Raw genomic sequence first — 19,085 nt, forward strand, 5'->3', positions numbered from 1 at the left:
GTATAAATATTCTTCAAAATATTCGTTCACAAAGATTGAAGGAGGTATACGCAGCGATGTTAAGGCGATTTACATAAGATATTTTCAGGGGCAGATAACCCCGTAAGGACCTCATTATTTATTCATATATTCATCAATGGCGGAGGCTGCGTCTATCGATGAAAATGTATGAAATCAAATTACATACATGCCTGTTAACTAAAAACGGCTATTAATATGATGTAATTTATTTATCGAAATACAAATATTGTATGTTTGTGCCTGGATTATTATGAAAACAGTTACAATAGCTGTTTTTCTTGGCGAGATTGTCGGCTTTTGGACCCATCGGATCAACCAATGAGAAGACGATCGACGTCAAATAGATGTTTGCAGTTTCCAGAATGGAAAGAAATTACAGCGAAAATTATTTTCACTTCTACGTGAAAATCTAGCCAGAAAAGTAAGTGTGAGCCACAAGACATGTATTTATTATGAAACATATGTTGCTTGTTGTGTTTCTCATTCGCCCCAGATGGCGAAAAACTGTATACTATTAGATAAAAACGAGTCCAATGAGGGCAAGCATGACATACACGTGGTCAAAACAAAACAAGACCGCAACAAATAGCTGAAATTCAAGTTATCTTTCGAGTCTCGTCAATAAATGAACAAGATAAAGAATGAAACAAGTTCCCAGCATTATACCAAGGGCCCATTCTCATCGTTTACCCCGAAATTCGTTTCTAATTATCGTTTCGCAGGTGTCCTGCCTACCTCAGTACCTGTCATTAATTTCCTGGTTGGGTACATATTGCTCTAATCCAAATAATAATGATATCGTGGAGCTATTAATTTGGAGCACAGGGGTGCATACATACTTGCTCAAAAGGAACCTGAAACACGTAATCTGGAGCTTAACATATGTTGTACCCCTCCCCTAGTCCAAATAATTATGAGGGGGGATAGGACCTTTATCAGGACTCTGGGACCGGGTGTTTTTAGATTGGGATTTGGGGATTGACCCTTTCAGGATCCGGGAATTCTTTTTTCGAATTTTCGGACCTCCAGATTTTGTATTTTTAAGCCAGGGATTTCGTGTTTTTAAGCTATACATGTATATATCCCGTTAAACAGAAGGGATGCTATTGTTTCAGAAAAGGGAGAAGGTTTGGATCCATTAAAACGTTTAATCCCGCTGGAAATGTTTGCCCCTGTCCTAAGTCAGGAATCTGATGTACAGTAGTTGTCGTTTGTTTATGTAATATATACGTGTTTCTCGTTTTGTTTATATAGATTAGACCGTTGGTTTTCCCGTTTGAATGGTTTTACACTAGTAATTTTGGGGCCCTTTATAGCTTGTTGTTCGGTGTGAGCCAAGGCTCTGTGTTGAAGGCTGTACTTTAAAAGAGGGACGAAAGATACCAAAGGGACAGTCAAACTCGTAAATCTAAAACAAACTGACAACGCCTTGGCTAAAAATGAAAAAGACAAACAGAAAAACAATAGTACACATGACACAACATAGAAAACTAAAGAATAAACAACACGAACCCCACCAAAAACTAGGGGTGATCTCAGGTGCTCCGGAAGGGTAAGCAGATCCTGCTCCACATACGGCACCCGTCGTGTTGCTTATGTGATTACAAATCCAGTAAATAGTCTAATTCGGTAGGTCAAATTCATGAAAGAGAAGGGGATTGTAGTTACGACGTAAGGAACATATCCGATATCATTTGTGAAACGGTTATTCCATAACGGTCAACCAACTCGTGATGGCGTCCGTAAAATTTACGAAGGGATGATTTCAACTTCACCATTATAATGGTTTACTTTTTAAATTGTTATTTGGATGGAGAGTTGTCTCATTGGCACTCACACCACATCTTCCTATATCAAGTTATAAAATTTTCTTGGGGAGCCTGCTTGCAAGAAAGTTGTTTAAATTCTTAACAGAGAAAGACATTTCTTTGTAGGAACCTGTAGATTAAGGGCGTCTCATATTCTTATTGCTCTGAAAGTAAGTCTACCATAAGCCGCTGAGACAAAATAAAATACAACACGAAAGTGTTCATTTGTAACAGTTATACAAACCAGGCATCAGGAACACAAATACCCCCCCCCCTTTTTTTGTCCAGGTTTAGGAACCCCCCTTTTTAAAATAACTGGATCTGCCCCTGCCCATTGGTGACATTTTCCATTTCCATTCTCACATTTCTATAACATATAATTTATATCTTGTTTTTTGAGTACTACATGTATAGGGACATTATTCGTAATAAAGGGTCGAAATTATCGCGTTTTTCAAATAATGACTTTAAACCGTTTGAACAAATTTTCATGAAAATTTGCTGAAATGATCCCTTATGATTTTTTATACAATGAATATTTTTAGATTTTACTCATTCTCTTTATGGGATTTTAATATTATTCAAAAAATAATCTATGAACTGTGCCACTGTTGGCAATTTTTTTTATATTTGTACATGTACCCCGGCACCACTTTTAGTATTTAAAAAGTTGGGGCATACTGTTTTACTACTGTCTGTATATCCTTAGGTCAGTCCGTCCCATGAATATTTTCATAGCACTGTTTGCAGGAATGTTACAAGGATTTCTGAAATTTGGCTTCAGAGTTTATACATGCATGTCAGAGTCAGTTATACTGTGTCATGCTTTTTCAGATTCATTACTCAACAACTTTCTGTTAACCTTATACTTTAAGGGTATTGGAATATTATTAGTGAGCAGTAGCTCACAGAGATTCAGGTGTTTGTTTTAGATTTTATATTTTGGAGGGGCTGGCTATTACGGGCAGTGATTTCAGTATTTCTAGTTAATCATGAAAATTGACTTAAGACATGTATAAAGAAGAGCTAAAATGACCACACTTGTATATATGGCCATGTCAGTCTGTCTGTTTAAGGTTACAATCTTACATGTATATCATCAATATATATAGGGTAGGTAGGTCAGTATTTCACTTTTACTATTTTTTTTCTTTTCCTTTTTTGTGCATGATTTTGAGTTGTGCCATGGTCTCAGTTGTCCATGGGCCGAGTTTACTCGTATTTTTAATGATTGGATTATTTCCCTTGGTTATTGGTTGGAAAACTGGGGGTGAAGTTTTTATTTTATGACACGAGTTGCAAGTTTCCTTAGAACAGCTGTCATATTCACGATTGTGAACATTGGGATGTATCAGGCAATTGATTAAATTTATTGGCAACCCTTACTTCGCTTTTGACACGAGTTTTATAAATTTTTCACTTAATGACAGGAATAAAATAGCTTTGAGTCAGCGCTCAAATTAGGGTCAGTCGAGTAACTGTAAACAGACATATACCATGTATACATGTACATGTATTTTTTTTTGCCAATTATCACTGTGTATCATCGTACAGTTGATATAGTTACTAACCAAGCGGGCATGATCGTTTTTGAACTGACATGGTAACGAAATCTTTGTTTTGTTTTATCAACATTCAGTGCACAGTTTTCAACATCTGAAATTCCTGCTCCAAAATAATTTTCGCATCGATTTTTTCATATTTATATTAAAGACATATTTTATATTCTAATATATATATATAGGAACAATTAACTTGTAAATGCGCAAATAGTTGTGTATGTCAACACCAACTTTCAATTTCCATATAATTGTCGAGACATTTACATGTTTTACCTTAAAGAAGGCTAAAACAGGACAAAAGTAATAGTTACCAATCATAAACCGACCTGTGATTACTCATTCCTTGAACATTTTTGGTTAAAAAACGAGTATGAAAATAATATTTTTGTGTCGGTGTGCAGCAACTTAACTATCAATGACTGTGCACCATACAGACAGATTTATGTGGTCAGCTAAACACCGTACACAACGCTTCTTTTCGGAATAAAATATAAAAAAACCCCATATATACATGAAAAATTTGGAACCCCCCTTTTTTTTTGGACAATCAATGCATTTGAATGGGGACATGTAGTTGGACCCCCCCCCCCCCCCCCCCCCATTGTCCTGGGTTAGGAACCCCCCTTTTTAAAATGGCTGGATCCACCCCTGGTAAGTATTAACTATATCCGCTGTACTGGTGATACAAGGTGTTCATGGCAGATCTCTATTTTGTATAATTCTAGAAATCCAAGAAAAAATGGGCATTATACATGTATCTATGAAGCAAATCCTGCGATCTAATAAGGGTTGTGTGCACGTGGCAGACGTTATTTTTTTATTTAACAGTTATTTGAATCATTATACACATGTTTATGTTCCTAATATTTAAAAAAGTATCTGTTTGTAATTAAATGATTACCTTTTCTTTCAGCTTACCTGTTAATTACAAGATACACTAGTATGCCATTCCAGGTTTGATGAAATATAAAGTGATGGTTTGAAATTGGAGAGTTTTATTTTTATACACAGGTAAATTGTTTTATCCTGCAATCAGCTAACTTTTGTACAATGAGACAACTCTCCTCAAGTGTCCAAATGACACCAAAATTAACAACTATAGTTATAGGTCACTGTATGGCCTTCAACAATGAGCAAAGCCCATTCTGCATATTCAGCTACAAAAGGCCCCTAAATTGCAAATGTATTTTTTAGCAATTCAAAGGAGAAAACTAACAGTCTAATATGTAACACAGCATCATAGACAACCACTGAATAACAGGCACATGCATACAGAATGTGGAGGGGTTGATAGTCTATAGATATAGGAAGATGTGGTGTGAGTGCCAATGATACAACTCTCCATCCAAATAACAATTTATAAAAGTTAACCATTATATGTCAACGTACGGCCTTCAACAAGGAACCTTGGCTCACACTGAACTTAAAGCTATAAAGGGCCCCAGAATTACTAGTGTAAAACCATTCTTACGGTAAAACCAAGTCCAACAGTCTAATCTATATAAAAAAAAAACAAGAAACACATATATATTACATAAACAAAAGACAACTACTGTATATGCTAGTGAGTGTTTTTTATGCCCCATTTAGGGGCATTATGTTTTCTGGACTGTGCGTCCGTCCGTCTGTTCGTTCGTCCGTCCGTCCGTCCGTCCGTCTGTCCCGCTTCAGGTTAAAGTTTTTGGTCGAGGTAGTTTTTGATGAAGTTGAAGTCTAATCAACTTGAAACTTAGTATATATGTTCTGTATGATATGATCTTTCTAATTTTAATTCCAAATTAGAGATTTAACCCCATTTTCATGGTCCACTGAACATAGAAAATGATAGTGCGGATGGGGCATCCGTGTACTGGGGACACATTCTTGTTTAATTTGTGCAAATAAATTTCTGTTTTCTTACATTGTAAGAATATTAATGTACATGTATGATGTATATTCAGAAGTTATTGTAATGTTTTATATAGCAAATTTGCATTTTGGATATTGCAATAATGGAACTCACATTCTGATCTCAATAAATATAACTCATTTTATTTTAAAGTTTTATCAAAGTAGTGCACCTTATTAAAATGTGTGTGAAAAATTACATCCTTGTTCAAATGTTTAATGAAATTTCTCGCTACATTGAAGACCCATTGGTGGCCTTCGGCTGTTGTCTGCTCTATTGTCGGGTTTTTGTTGTTTTAACACATCCCCATTTCCTTTCTCAATTTTATTATTCATGTTATTAAATAAAGACCAGGGAATTATGTTGTTTGCATTTTAACAGTAACTTCTTGAAGAAATATGTTTGCACTTACTTTTTAATACTTTAATCATAAATATCATGTTAAACATTTCATTTAAATATATATACATGTACATTATATTTGCATTTTCATATTTCAGCAATGATGATCACCTGTACCGAGACAGCAGAAGAAAGTTACTTATTTATAACTCATCATGACCATTTAATACCGAAAATCTGATTAAAATTTGTTTGGAAAGCCACCAAATATTTCAATGAAAAGAAGAAAAAAGACAGCAATTCTATATCATGTATATCATGTACTAAGCAGAAGCATTTGCTGTTTCAAGACCCAGTTGAATTGGAGTTTAGTGTTTTGAGGCAGTGAGACAGAGGAATATTTAAGTGAACAGTTTAGCTTCTTTTTCATCATCGTGATCATTAAAGTTGATGTTTACCATCGGAGAGAGCTTTTTCCTCAGTTGAAATGAATTCTAAATACAGGCAGTTTGGAGACTTTGTATATTTCTTACAATTGGAGTTCTAAAAAGGATTACATTTAAAAAAAAAGGTGTTGCAACAGTTTCATGGATTTAATTTGTGGTCTCTTTCGTGAAATATTTGAAAAATATGCAATATCTAACCAAGTAGTTTATTAGAGATCTACAGATGAACATATGACATGTATGACATTCAGATGAATTTGAAAGAAGGAAATATATTTATTTATCAGACTTTAATATGAGTGTTTAGTTATTTTTTGGCAATTACAGGCATGACAGGGAGTAATTATAAGATAAAGTTATTTGATTTAAACATAAATCCTACCTACAGATATACATGCGATATACATATATGCATGTAGGCATACAATTCACTGACACACCACTAATTTGAGTTACATGTACATGTAATGATAAAAGTAAGAATATGGCATATAAAAAAAAATTGATTCACTCAGATTGCCAATGAAACAACTCTCCATCAGGGAAAAAATAGTTGTTTATATACATGTATTGGCCACCTGCAGAGACATGAGAGAACAAGAAAATCATATTTTATCATGATTTATAATTTTTCTATTTCATTTCATATAAACACTGAATACAGGTCTACATTTGTAGGTGTACAAAAAGTTCAAAAGCATAAAACAGTGTTGTAATCATGCAGTTGTTGTTCATCTGAAAGTCGTATGATATTGATGTTGGGCTTCAATAATGAGCAAAACATCTGTATAACAGCCACATAATGGTTAATTTTGAACAAAATAATTATGGGTATTTCCATTTTGTACATGCATGTATATATGTATTGTACATGAAGATGTGTATCTCATGTACATACATGTAGCTTGTTTATACTTGGAAATCAGAAAATGCAATGTTTTCATTTCTTGTTCTTGTCTAAACTAAAATTGGTTATTTATATAATGACATAAATTAATGACATGATAATTGTAAATGTTTGGCATAAAAAAATATAAATTTATTTAAATGATGGTATTACAATGCATTATTTGTATCCAGGATCTTCTGTAACTGCAATAATAAATCTCACATTTATCATGTTTATTGTCCTGGCATTGTTTAATATAAATTATTATTATCTTGGGACTAAATTTACTCGCACTTTTTTTAGTCTATTTGAAGGATATACATTATAATTATATAAACTTGAAAACTTGATGGAATATTCACAGTATTAGTAGACTAAAGATTCTTATATATAGCATGTTTTGCATAAGATGTGATGTATGGCAATGAGACAGCATGACCCCAACACAGACAGAAATTGCTTTCTTCTTTTTTTGAAATTCCATGCATATTTTTGTAATACAGCTAGAATTTTGATTTAAAGATAACAACATGTGGTATAATTGTCAATGAAGTTTTGATTAACAATTAAGTAATTTTACTTTTTGTCATGATTGTGATTAGGTCAGGTAAAGATTAACCACTGATGGTACCCTTGTCAATAATATTTGGTAGGCATGGAAGGCAGTAGTTTTATACATTAAAGCATTCATACATGTATGTCATTTTAATTTCCATGCTGACTATTTTGTCCTATCCCCTATGTCATGATTCATTCACCTGAAACTTTTGTAAGAACTGTGATTAATTTATTGATTTCTGAATGTGTATATTATATATACATGTACATGTACTTAAAAAAGAAGATGCGGTATGATTGCCAATGGCAATGAAACAACTCTTCACAAGAGACCAAAATGACACAGAAATTTACAATTTTAGGTAATCGTACAGCCTTCAACAATGATACATATATAATATATAATGTACATTATATAATCCTGGAGAGGGAAGAACAAAAAAAGTATTATGTACATGTACTGGTACATAGAATTTCTTTTATTCTGACAGAAAAAAAGTACCATTCAGTAGCCTCCAATATATCTCAGCAGGTGATGGGGAAATCAGTTTTCTGATTTTATCATGTTTAATATGAACCTTGAAATATAATGGCACTTGATAATGAAAAAAAAATGATTGTGCTGAATGAGACGTACATGTACATGTAAGCACTTTTAGTTTTTTCTTGGCTGTCCGTTTGTATTGGTTGACACTGGCCTGCTGGTAGGCAGGAATTTAATATGAAATCAGCGGCAGAACAAATGGGTCACTGTTTCCAACTTCTTGGTACAAATATATACTACAGGTTGAAAAATTTTGGCTAATGTATACATGTAAATGTATGTGTCACTCAAGGTTGCTGATTGAATCATAGGTACATATATACATGTACAAGTATCTGAAACTAATCGGATGTGGATTTTTTCACAGATGCGATTAAAATTTACTTTTAGTTATACATTGTATATGCATACATGGAAACCATGAGAGCTCAAGGAACATTTTTTTTAAGTATCAGATACTCAACGCCATAGCTTCTAATCCTTTAATAATACCCCAAAAAAAGATACGTTTGTGCAAATATTCAAACTTACGTATACTCATTCGAGGAAAACAGAATTGTTAATGCTTTTGTGTGCTTTCAACCAGAATTAAATTAATAATGGGAGGTCAGAAAAAAAAGTTACCAAGTAACTGTAAGACTGTTAGAATTAGTAAAATATTGTTTTTTAAGATGGAATGAAAAGGAAGATTCTGTCCAAGAAAATGTAGAAATTCACTAGGGACATCATTAAAAAAAAAAGCAAGCCATAAAAAATACTGCCCTGGCGACTGGTGAAAATTCATATTCAGTGATGCAAAAAAATCACCTAGTCCCTACAGAATAAATTCAAAAAGACCTCCCTATCATGTTTTACAAATTGATACCAGGCGCACTTGAGTAACAGGAGATATTCAACTAGTAAATCTGAATATTTATATGCAGGTAGGAGTTTATGTTTATTAATTAAATATTATTAATGACAAAGAGCAAAAAATAAATCCTGAATTTTGGTATAAAGTTTGTAAAAACCCCACTTTTTTGATTAAAATGATAATAGTTCCCAATATACTTGCACTTGCAAAATGAGATCATCACTAGGACCCGAGATGTGGATTCCGGACTTGGACAAAAAAGGGGGGTGCATGTCCCAACAATAATGGAAGTTATTAATTAAGTGCGACATAACGGGTTCACACACAAAGGGGTCAGAGCCCATCTAAATCCCACGGGTGGCACCTCTGCCATTTGCACAAGAGATGGAATGCAAGAAGATGTAAATATTCTATTTTATGAAAGTCCTGCCTATCACAATTAAATATTCTCTGAAATAGAAACAATTATGAATTTGAAACTTCAATAAATTAAGCAAGCAATAACAGAATATGTGTTTATCTGCCCAAACAAGACGTAGGCTTATTATGAAACGCTTGACGGCGAGTACAAAAAAAACACTTAGTTTTTCCGTCAGCCGATCCGACTTCCGCCGCGTCATTCAAACGTTTTTCTCTCGCCTTTCAAGACGATAATGCTACGACATGTTAAATTAATTCAAAAGGGCAGGTGCAAGAACTATACCAACCCACTTGATTCTGGTATTGGTAGAAAGGCGACATTTCAAATTTTCCAAAAAGTGCTGTGCCTAGTTATATAGCGTTCGTTTAAAGGAAATTTCAGAACCCGAAGTGCCAAAAAGTCAATAAATCGAAAAAATTCTCCACGTTTTATTGTTTTTTATTTACAAAACCCCTGCTATCAAACTAGGCACAGCACTTTTCTAGTAAAATAAGTTATCCCGATTACAGGGAGCCCAAAACCAGGGCGATCCGATTTCATCTTGCACCTGCCCTTTTGACTTATTTGGGAAATGTCATTACTTTCAGTTTGAAGTCACGTGACACCAATGTATTTATATTTTTCTATAAATAAAAGTTTGGAATGCAATTCAGAATAGATATTTTCTCCTCTGTTTACGCTTTTAACGTGCATTTTTGGCCTATAGGCAAACAAAACTAACTTTGAGTTCAATATGCTTTTTCCTGTGTATAAAATGGGAATTTTTTCGAAACGCCCTTAACGTCGCTGCGTATATTAAAAAAACCAATTAACACCGTTAATTTGAATATATATTGTTATACATAAATGCCATATATAATCAGCAATATTATATATGTAAGACTTAATATTAATATTTGGACCTCAACTTCGTTCTTTCTCTTCCTTTTTGTTTCTTATTTGATTCGAGCATCACCTTTGCGTCTGTTTGTCATAAAAAAATTAAGAGCCTGTTATCTATTAGGAAATGTATTTATGTATTTAACAATGTTGAAATGTTTCAGAGTATGTTGATTTTTGGTTTGATTCTATCCACTGCCATCGAACGAGCGACACAGAACGAGTCAAAGATGGGCACTTTGATCCTCCGATTCTATTAGTTTTCACCGGAAAGGATAAATATAACGAGGTAATACATTTGTAGAACGATGTTTCCCTCTTTTACCTGATTTTTTGTATACGACTTGTCTGTTCTTAATCTGAACGTCAAAATAAGGTATGGCATAATTTCAAACCAAGTATCTATCTTTAGACTAAAGAACAACGAAGTGAATATTTACAGGTCATCGCAAGACCTACAGCAAATCGGAAACCCAATGCAGTATGTTATCGTCCTTCCCTACCCCTATATCACCCTGATCTGTCGCTCAGTAATTCTCGTATCACGACTTCAAAACGAGACCAGACATTATCAGCGACGTCACAATGCGAGAGGAGAGGGAAAAATACCAGTAATAGAACTATAAGCAGATAACCGGGTTTTCCTCGTATAGATATCGTAGAATATCTGCCGCTTAATACAGTGTGAAACCTTTTAGCACGTTCGCTTCGCTCACTCTCCAAAAAAGTTCACATTGTGGCTCGCGGCTGATATTTTACGATATCAATGCGTAGAAAACCCAATAATCTATACGTATCACTACTGGACGAAAAAAAAACCAACTGTCCATAACATTAACAGTCATTCTACGACTGATAATATTTGTCAAAGTTGTAACAGTTATTAAATGTCACTGTTGCAGTTATTTTGTAAATTTCCGACTTTAGAAATATTTTGTCTCTAACTTAAATCGACGGCTACAATCTACAAATAGTTGTCACAGTCATATAGTTATACTATTTTAAAGTTGTAACAGTTAATTTACTACTTGCCTCTACCTTGAAAAACGTTGCAAAAGTCATAAATAAACTGTTTAAAGGACGAAAAAAAGGTTATCACAGTTGTTTTACAACTTTAGTAACCATTTGAAAATATTTAACAATTATTTAATAACTGTCCCAACATGAACATTTGTATCAGTCATAAATAAACTGTAAACATGCTTAAAAGGTTTTTACAGTAAAAATATAATTTGGTTAATTTTGTTCTAAATTAAGCAACACGACGGGTGCCAAATGTGGATCAGGATCTACTTACCCTTCCAGAGTACCTGGGATGATCCCTTGTTCGTGTTGCTCATTCTTTCGTTTTGTATGTTGTGTCATGTGTTCTGTTGTTTGTCTGTTTGTCTTCTTTCATTTTTAACCATGGCGTTAACGTTGTCAGTTTATTTTCAATTTATGAGTTTGACTGTCCCTCTTGTATCTTTCGTCCCTCCTTTGGTTAAAGTTGGGCACAGTAGATCAATATATATGCTCCTGGTTAACGTGTTTAATTTATTTACTTCTTTATTCTCCCTTTCAAAAAAAATTCGGAACCAGCTCTAGAAACGTGCAATTTCATACAGACCTGTTTTATACGCATTAAGTACTACATATAAAAAATGTAACGTGTCAGATGAATCTAAAAAAGGTTTCCTAATATATTTGTAATCAAATGTATCTTTAACTCTAACAGTTAAATATATATTTTAAAATTATCAAAATGACAACTTGTTAATCATTATAAGTCAGTTGAACAATCATTCATGCATACGTCTCCAATATCCACAACTAAACGAATCACATAACGGTCAATATACTGTAAACTCACCGGGAATAAACATACATGCCATACTTATACCCGTATTTAACTACCTATTCCCGATTATCTTATTTCATACGTCATAGACAGTTATATAATGCGAATTTGAATATTGAAAGCTTTGATGAACATTAATCGTATGCTTTGCAGCTATGAAAAAAAAAAATTATTCTTAAATCTATTTTGCCGGGTTTCTTTTGGAATAGTTTAGTTCAGTTCATTATTGACTCCACTCTGTACCGAGCGGTCTATTTGAAGTTCTTAAAAAATGCATTATACATGGCTTTATTGAGGCAAAAATATTATGATTCAAATTATTTATATTTTAACTTAATTTTCCAAACCAATTCATCGGACATAATTTGTAAAAATGTATTTATAAATGGATGGACATACTGTATAAAACTGAAGCTAGAGAAAGTAAAACTTTTGCAAAAAAAACGTTTCAGACAAGGAGAACAATCTTCCTTTTATTGATCATTATTTAGAGTGTGTACTTTTAATTCTTTTAAATCAAGTCTTGTTGAAACCCCATGCTGACCTCAAAATGTATTTTTTTTCATTTTTCACGTTTCAGTTGATGTCATACTGCATGACTTTTACCCAAAACTTTTATAAAAACACATGTTGATTAACATTTGCATGTTTAGGGGTCAAAAGTTGATTCTGAGATAAAAGAGGGGGCAGGAGGGTCGTCTATATTTTAATATAAGGATAGGCTGAAAATAGGTATTCTCGCCCTGATCTGAGTGTAAATATATAATCTTGCAGCCTTAATGTTGGCAAATAAATATTCGGACTACATCAAATTTGCCAGTTGAGTTGTTATGTCATTTGGACTCGGGGATACATTTTCTTATTTTGCTAACAATTACCACATCGTTATATTTATTAAAATCATATAAAAAAAATCACTTGTTAAAATTTTCATACCTCTTTTTGTTGTTTGTTGAAGGCTACAGAGCGTCACTGATGAGTCTTTTGTAGACGAAACGCGCGTCTGGCGAAACAAAATTTAAGCCTGGTATCTATGATGCGTTTATTCATATTTGTATATCATACACGCGTTTTGTTAAAATCTACTTTTTTCACTTTTTTTGTCTTTGGAAAATGTTGTGTGTGCTGTATTCAGACATCTGTACAAGGAAATATGTTTTACATGTACGCGTATACAAATTGTGGTTTTTATCCAACGCAATCAAATGTTTGAACGTTGTTTTCAATTTAAACTTGTTTATATTAATTTCGTTTGGGCTTGTATTATATTATCCGTCCAGTTTATATAATTCGTTCATCCTATTTCGACTCTTTGAAATTCAAGAGTATTTCCTAAATTGAGGTAAATTATATGGCCTTCCAAATACTGTTCGATTCGATCCCTTACCTCACTGAAGAGACACTAAGAAATAAACACAACTAGTTGCAGTATAAAAGGCATTTCCTTTCAAATTAATTCTTTTCTTGTTCTGAATATGCACGGAATTATATTTATATACTGTGGGACTGTCAGCAAACTACAGTCAACCACTGTCATCAATATTTAGAATGTCATTGTTCAGATGAAATGACAGCAAAGATTGCAATGATACGATCAAATCTTTATTTGTACTTGTACAGTTTAAAAATCTTTTTGTATATGCCTCCATTAGTAATGGAGCACTGTCATATGTAAATATACAGTCGCCTGTTATCATGTTTTTATCTTGAGTCTGAATTTGAACGATAATAAATTATTTTTTCGTAACAATTCTTTTTTTGGTTGTCTTTGAAGTCCGCGTTTAACACGTTTATTTATTCGAATACAATAAAAATAATAAATGGGAAAAACATATAAACGACATTGCAGTATTAAAAATTGAAGAGATATCCATGTGTTTCTCTTGGGGTGATGGTGCACGTGGGGTCGGGAGCAGAAGGACAATGTGAATATGAATAACACACGTGCTTCGGTTAAAACGCCAAAAACAAAAAATTGCACAAGACAGGCTAACTCATACTTATTTATCAGTAACACAGATACTGAATTTCTGTAATACAAGATGAAGATGTGGAGCAACTGCGGAAACATCAAATCCCCTGCCCCCTTTCTCCCATCAATGAGCCTTGCTACTTGATTGTAAATATTAAGTTCACCGGGCCATGTAACTTCAGATTAAGTAGTGTTCTTGTTTAATGTACATGTACGGTACAAAGAATGTTCATAATTAAAAATACATTTGGTATTCTTGGAATCTTTTGCCATGACTGCATAAATAATAGCATAGGCAAAGGCTCATTGATGCTATTGTTTATTATACAACATGTAAATTTTGTTATACAAACATCACATAGTCCTCTTTTGGTTTCTTCATGTATCTTTTTATTGCTATCGATATAACAGTCACCTATAGCATGTATGGTTAAATAATAAATACATATCCAATATAAATACGTGTACATACCAACAAAAACTTTATGATAATTAACATTAATTATGATTGATAATGTCCGACTGTAAATCATTCATAAGAAAGGAAAGGAAAAGTTCAACTTAAAAATTTCTTTACAATCTCCAAAATAAACTTTAAAAGAGGGACAAAAGATACAAGAGGGACAGTCAAACTCATAAATCGAAAATAAACTGACAACACCATGGCTAAAAATGAAAAAAGACAAGCAGACAAACACTAGTACACATGACACAACATAGAAAACTAAAGAATAAACAACACGAATCCCACCAAAAACTAGGGGTGATCTCAGGTGCTCCGGAAGGGTTAGCAGATCCTGCTTCCCATGTGGCACCTGTTGTGTTGCTTATGAGATAACAAATCCGGTAAATAGTCTAATTCGGTTACACAGTCCCTCTCAATCAAATATTTTGTTTTAAGATTGTTTCAGTGAAGTTGTAACGATAGATAGAGTCCAACTTAACGTTTTGCAAACCTTGGCTGTTGGGATCGTTTTAAAGGCAAAAGAATAACTAACATTTTATTTTATTCACCGTGTTCAAAGATCAATAAAATCTGTATCAAGTTTTATGAGTAATCGCCCTTTTTTTTAACAAACCTATTTTATGGAAATGTAATCCATATCACATTTGTCCACACAATTTCCCACAATGTATATACAAATATATGTTAACGATCTATTCAAGAGCCTACGACAATTAGAAATTGAAATATTTCTTTTTCTCTAAAAGATTGAGAAAAAATATATTCTATTAGATATATACATGATACATATATGTACAAAAACAGTATAAGGAAAAACCTACTTGAAATATGTCAATGCATAACTTGCAGTAATATGTTAGTCAATGAACATGCAATTTGTACTTTTGTTTGAAGAGTTATGTGGTTATCTACTACACAAGTAATCATAAAACAAAAAGACAGCTTAAGGCGAAAAATAGCATCAGGCAAATATATTTTACTGGTTATTTGAATACAAATTTACACGCTTTCATGTCATGAAATTTATATTCAACTATTAATGGATGATGAGAAAAAAAATTAAAAATGTTCATGCTGAGCAGTTAGGCACAATGTCATCAAATATTCATTCTTCGGTTTCATGACTTCAAATTCAGTACTACATATATGTAACGAATGGGTGCTGAGAGTATGCAATGGAACAATAAATTCTGTTACCAATTTACAACCGTCCAATAACGAGATTATTCACTGTGGAAATAAGATTCTACGTTCTACCAGGAATGCAATACTCCCAATGGAAACGTTGGTCTGTTGGTTAAATGACAAAAATGATGAATCATTTTTATTCATTTTTAATGAAACACCGTTACATCGCACTTTAGGGTGTAATGCTGATTTGTTACTACCTTTCAATGAATGAAGTATTTTTTTTGGCAGAGAATGACATTAATATACTAATTGTACAATCGAAATTCTCCACATTGTTATAATAAAAAGCATAGAAACTGAAATATCTCAGTCAAATCTTGAAAAATCAGAATCTATGGATATGCCATTCCTTATCTTTTAACTTACAAAAGCAGCTGCATTTGATATATAATTTGTGTTATTGGTTGCTGGTACATTTTCTGACTCAGCATCATGTACATACACCAATCTTATATCTGTAAAATATTGAAATAAAAACAGTTGAGGGTTAGTAGTTGTCGTCTGTTTATGTGGCTCATAAGTGTATCCCGGTTTTTGTTTTTATAAAGACAAGACTGTTGGTATTCCCGTTTGAACGGTTTTACACTAGTAATTTTTGGGTCCCTTTATAGCTTGCTGCTTTGTGAGAGCCAAAGCTCGTGTTGAAGGCCGTACCTTGAACTATAATGGTTTACTTGTATATATTGTTTGGAGAGTTGTCTCATTGACATTCATACCACATCTTCCTATATCTGTATACAAGCTTGAACTTGAAACTAGTTTAACGAACAATGAGAAGGTGATCAATTACGTAATCTTAAAATCAACAATGAACAATAATAAACAATAAAAACAGCATATCACTAATGAAATTAAAATCTACTGACAGTGATATATTTTCATAAAATTTGCAAACTCGTGGTTGGACCATTGTTCAAATTCAGTTTAAACAGAAATTTATTAAACATAAAAACACTTGTTTTCGAACAATTGATCAGAAACATATATTTTATGATGGAAAACACCATATTTGATGATTTAACTACATACAAATGTATGTCGTTTTCCCTATCAAACGAATAACCAATTTACTAGTATTCATAAAAACAGCAAAGTCCGTTCACCAAATACAAATTCTTTTTCAAACCAATATTTGTTTTCCATTTTTTGCCGTTTTTTAAGTAATAGTAAAAGTTCAATGATAAGTCAATATTGATATTAAAAGACTCCGAACAAAAAGGGGTGTTCAGATCCCCCAATCCAAAGGGCGAGGGGATTTGAACAGCCCTTTTTGTGAGGAGGTCTTTTAGTAATAGTAAAAGTTCAATGATAAGTTAATATTGATATTAAAAGACTCCAAACAAAAAGGGATGTTCAGATCCCCGGTCCCAAAGGGCGAGGAGATTTGAACAGCCCTTTTTGTGAGGAGGTCTTTTAATGTCAATATTAACTTAATCATAGAACTTTTACTGACTTACAAACCGTCAAAAATATAAGAAAGGTACATAAAAAGCACTTGCAGAAACCTAATTCCCCTGAACTGGACGAGTCTAAATATGTAAAACTTAAATGATAGTTAAACAGTACAGACTGACATGTATAATCAACAGTTACCAAATTGACATGAAAACGGACCAATTTAATGGAATTACATCATTTTTATTATTTATTTATTTATTTAATTATTTATGTATGAAAAAAAAAATAAGCATCTAAATAACACCAAATGATAGTTTTACAAAATAAGGGGTTAAATTTATATTTTTTTAGTCAACTTTTCAAAATAACGATTTCTTATTAAATAAATCAGGCAATCAAAACCCCCATACAGACTTCATGTACAACTGACCAATGAATATTATGCCAAACAACTTCATGCTATACATACTTGATGTTTTTGATCTGTCAGTAATCATGATATAGAATCGTAAAGATCAGACCTTAGAAAACAGCAAGTAAACTCTTCCAACAATTAGCTTTTTAAACAGCTTGTTTAAGAACTTATAATCGGACAGTCCTAGATGAATAAGGTCCTTCACAATATTCATCCGGTAAATGTTCCTTTTGTTTCTGATTTGGTAATTTTCCTACATTAAGATACATGCGAATGCAAAATAATTAGTTTTGTCTATTCAGTCCAATTAATTAATAGATCTTGCTTTATTTGTGTTTTTTTAAATAAGAACTTTGCATGCAAACTTCAATGAATAAAACCGTATTAAACTAGGTTTCACTGTCCCGATCAAAACGTGTTGGGTGAGATATATTCGCAAGTTCAATATATTATATGAAAACAAACACTTTAATGTAGTCGTCCGTTATTCCTTTTTCATGTCTAAATGAAGCAAAAACACCGATCTTTCTCAGTTTTATCCTTGCCTGACAAAAAAAAATCATAGGTTATAAATCGTATTTAAACATTAGATAAGAACAATATTAAAAAGATATTTAAAACTTTTGAATAAACAGTCAGTTATGTGATAAACTGAAGAGAACACCCCAAAAAAAAGAAGAAAGAAAAGAACATAAAAATTTAAATGGAAATTGTAAATTATAGCATTTTACAAGATCTTGTCTTTGTGTGATAAGTACTAGTACAGAGAAATTAAGTAAATTGATTTATTGTTGTTTGCTTTACGTCCAGTAGCAAATATTTCATGCATGTTAATGACTATAACACATAAATTTTAAATACAATAGGTATGTCGTACAATAGGATGTCGACAGTGAGGTTGGACGTGAAACTTAAAAAAAAAAACACTAGAAAATGAGGGTATATTGAATAAGGACAGAAATTAAGACTTGAAACAGCAGGCAATATTTGGACCACTCAAATAATAGGTGCAATAGTTTTTAATTTGATCCATAAAATCTACCCTGAAGTCGATCATCCATGTTTACGTGTAGTTAACAATATCATTTCACGCATCCAATTTAGGTTAGATACTTTTAGCTCGTTTTAGTAACTGTGAGAATTCTGTGAAACTGTATTGTGTATTGTACTTTAGTTTTTCGTATAATATTCTGTACTACCGATCACTATCGCTCTGCTGGTTGGTCTCGTGTGGGGGCGTTCGCCTCGAGAGCGGGAGGTCATTAAATTTGTTCGAAAACCGAACGGGTCAAACAAAGACGTTAATTAAATTGGTATTCTATTTCAACGCTTAACACTTGGCATCATAGAGTAAGAGCACAGACTGGCCGGCTCAGAGGCGGAATTGTGTCCGGGTCGGGTGACTTTTCTTCCTGCGAACTAGTATCTTGTGAACTTACACGATAAAAAACCCGACTCAGCTTGTCAGTCTAGTAAACACGGGGTTAATGCTCTTATTATATTTACACGTAATCGTCCTGAATATTAATTTTATTCGGCGCTGGTCGTCATCCATTATCATTATTTATTTTACCGTTTTATTATACAGTGTT

At 33.0% G+C, this 19,085-nt stretch overlaps 1 protein-coding gene and 1 long non-coding RNA gene across 2 annotated transcripts in view; both read left to right on the forward strand.

Moving 5' to 3' along the window:
* The window catches only part of LOC139501859 (uncharacterized), a 146,785-nt gene that overhangs the window by 91,018 nt on the left and 36,682 nt on the right, over window positions 1-19,085 (forward strand). The window contains exon 10 of the mRNA XM_071291083.1: window positions 10,376-10,500. Within this exon, the coding sequence (XP_071147184.1) occupies window positions 10,376-10,500 (125 nt within the window). The remainder of the gene's footprint in view (window positions 1-10,375; window positions 10,501-19,085) is intronic.
* Window positions 105-7,239, forward strand: LOC139499952 (uncharacterized). Its single transcript, XR_011658275.1, has 3 exons — window positions 105-442; window positions 4,305-4,402; window positions 5,780-7,239. It is a non-coding gene; the product is annotated as an uncharacterized lncRNA (long non-coding RNA).

Source organism: Mytilus edulis, chromosome 13, assembly GCF_963676685.1.
Source record: "Mytilus edulis chromosome 13, xbMytEdul2.2, whole genome shotgun sequence".
NCBI lineage: Eukaryota > Metazoa > Mollusca > Bivalvia > Mytilida > Mytilidae > Mytilus > Mytilus edulis.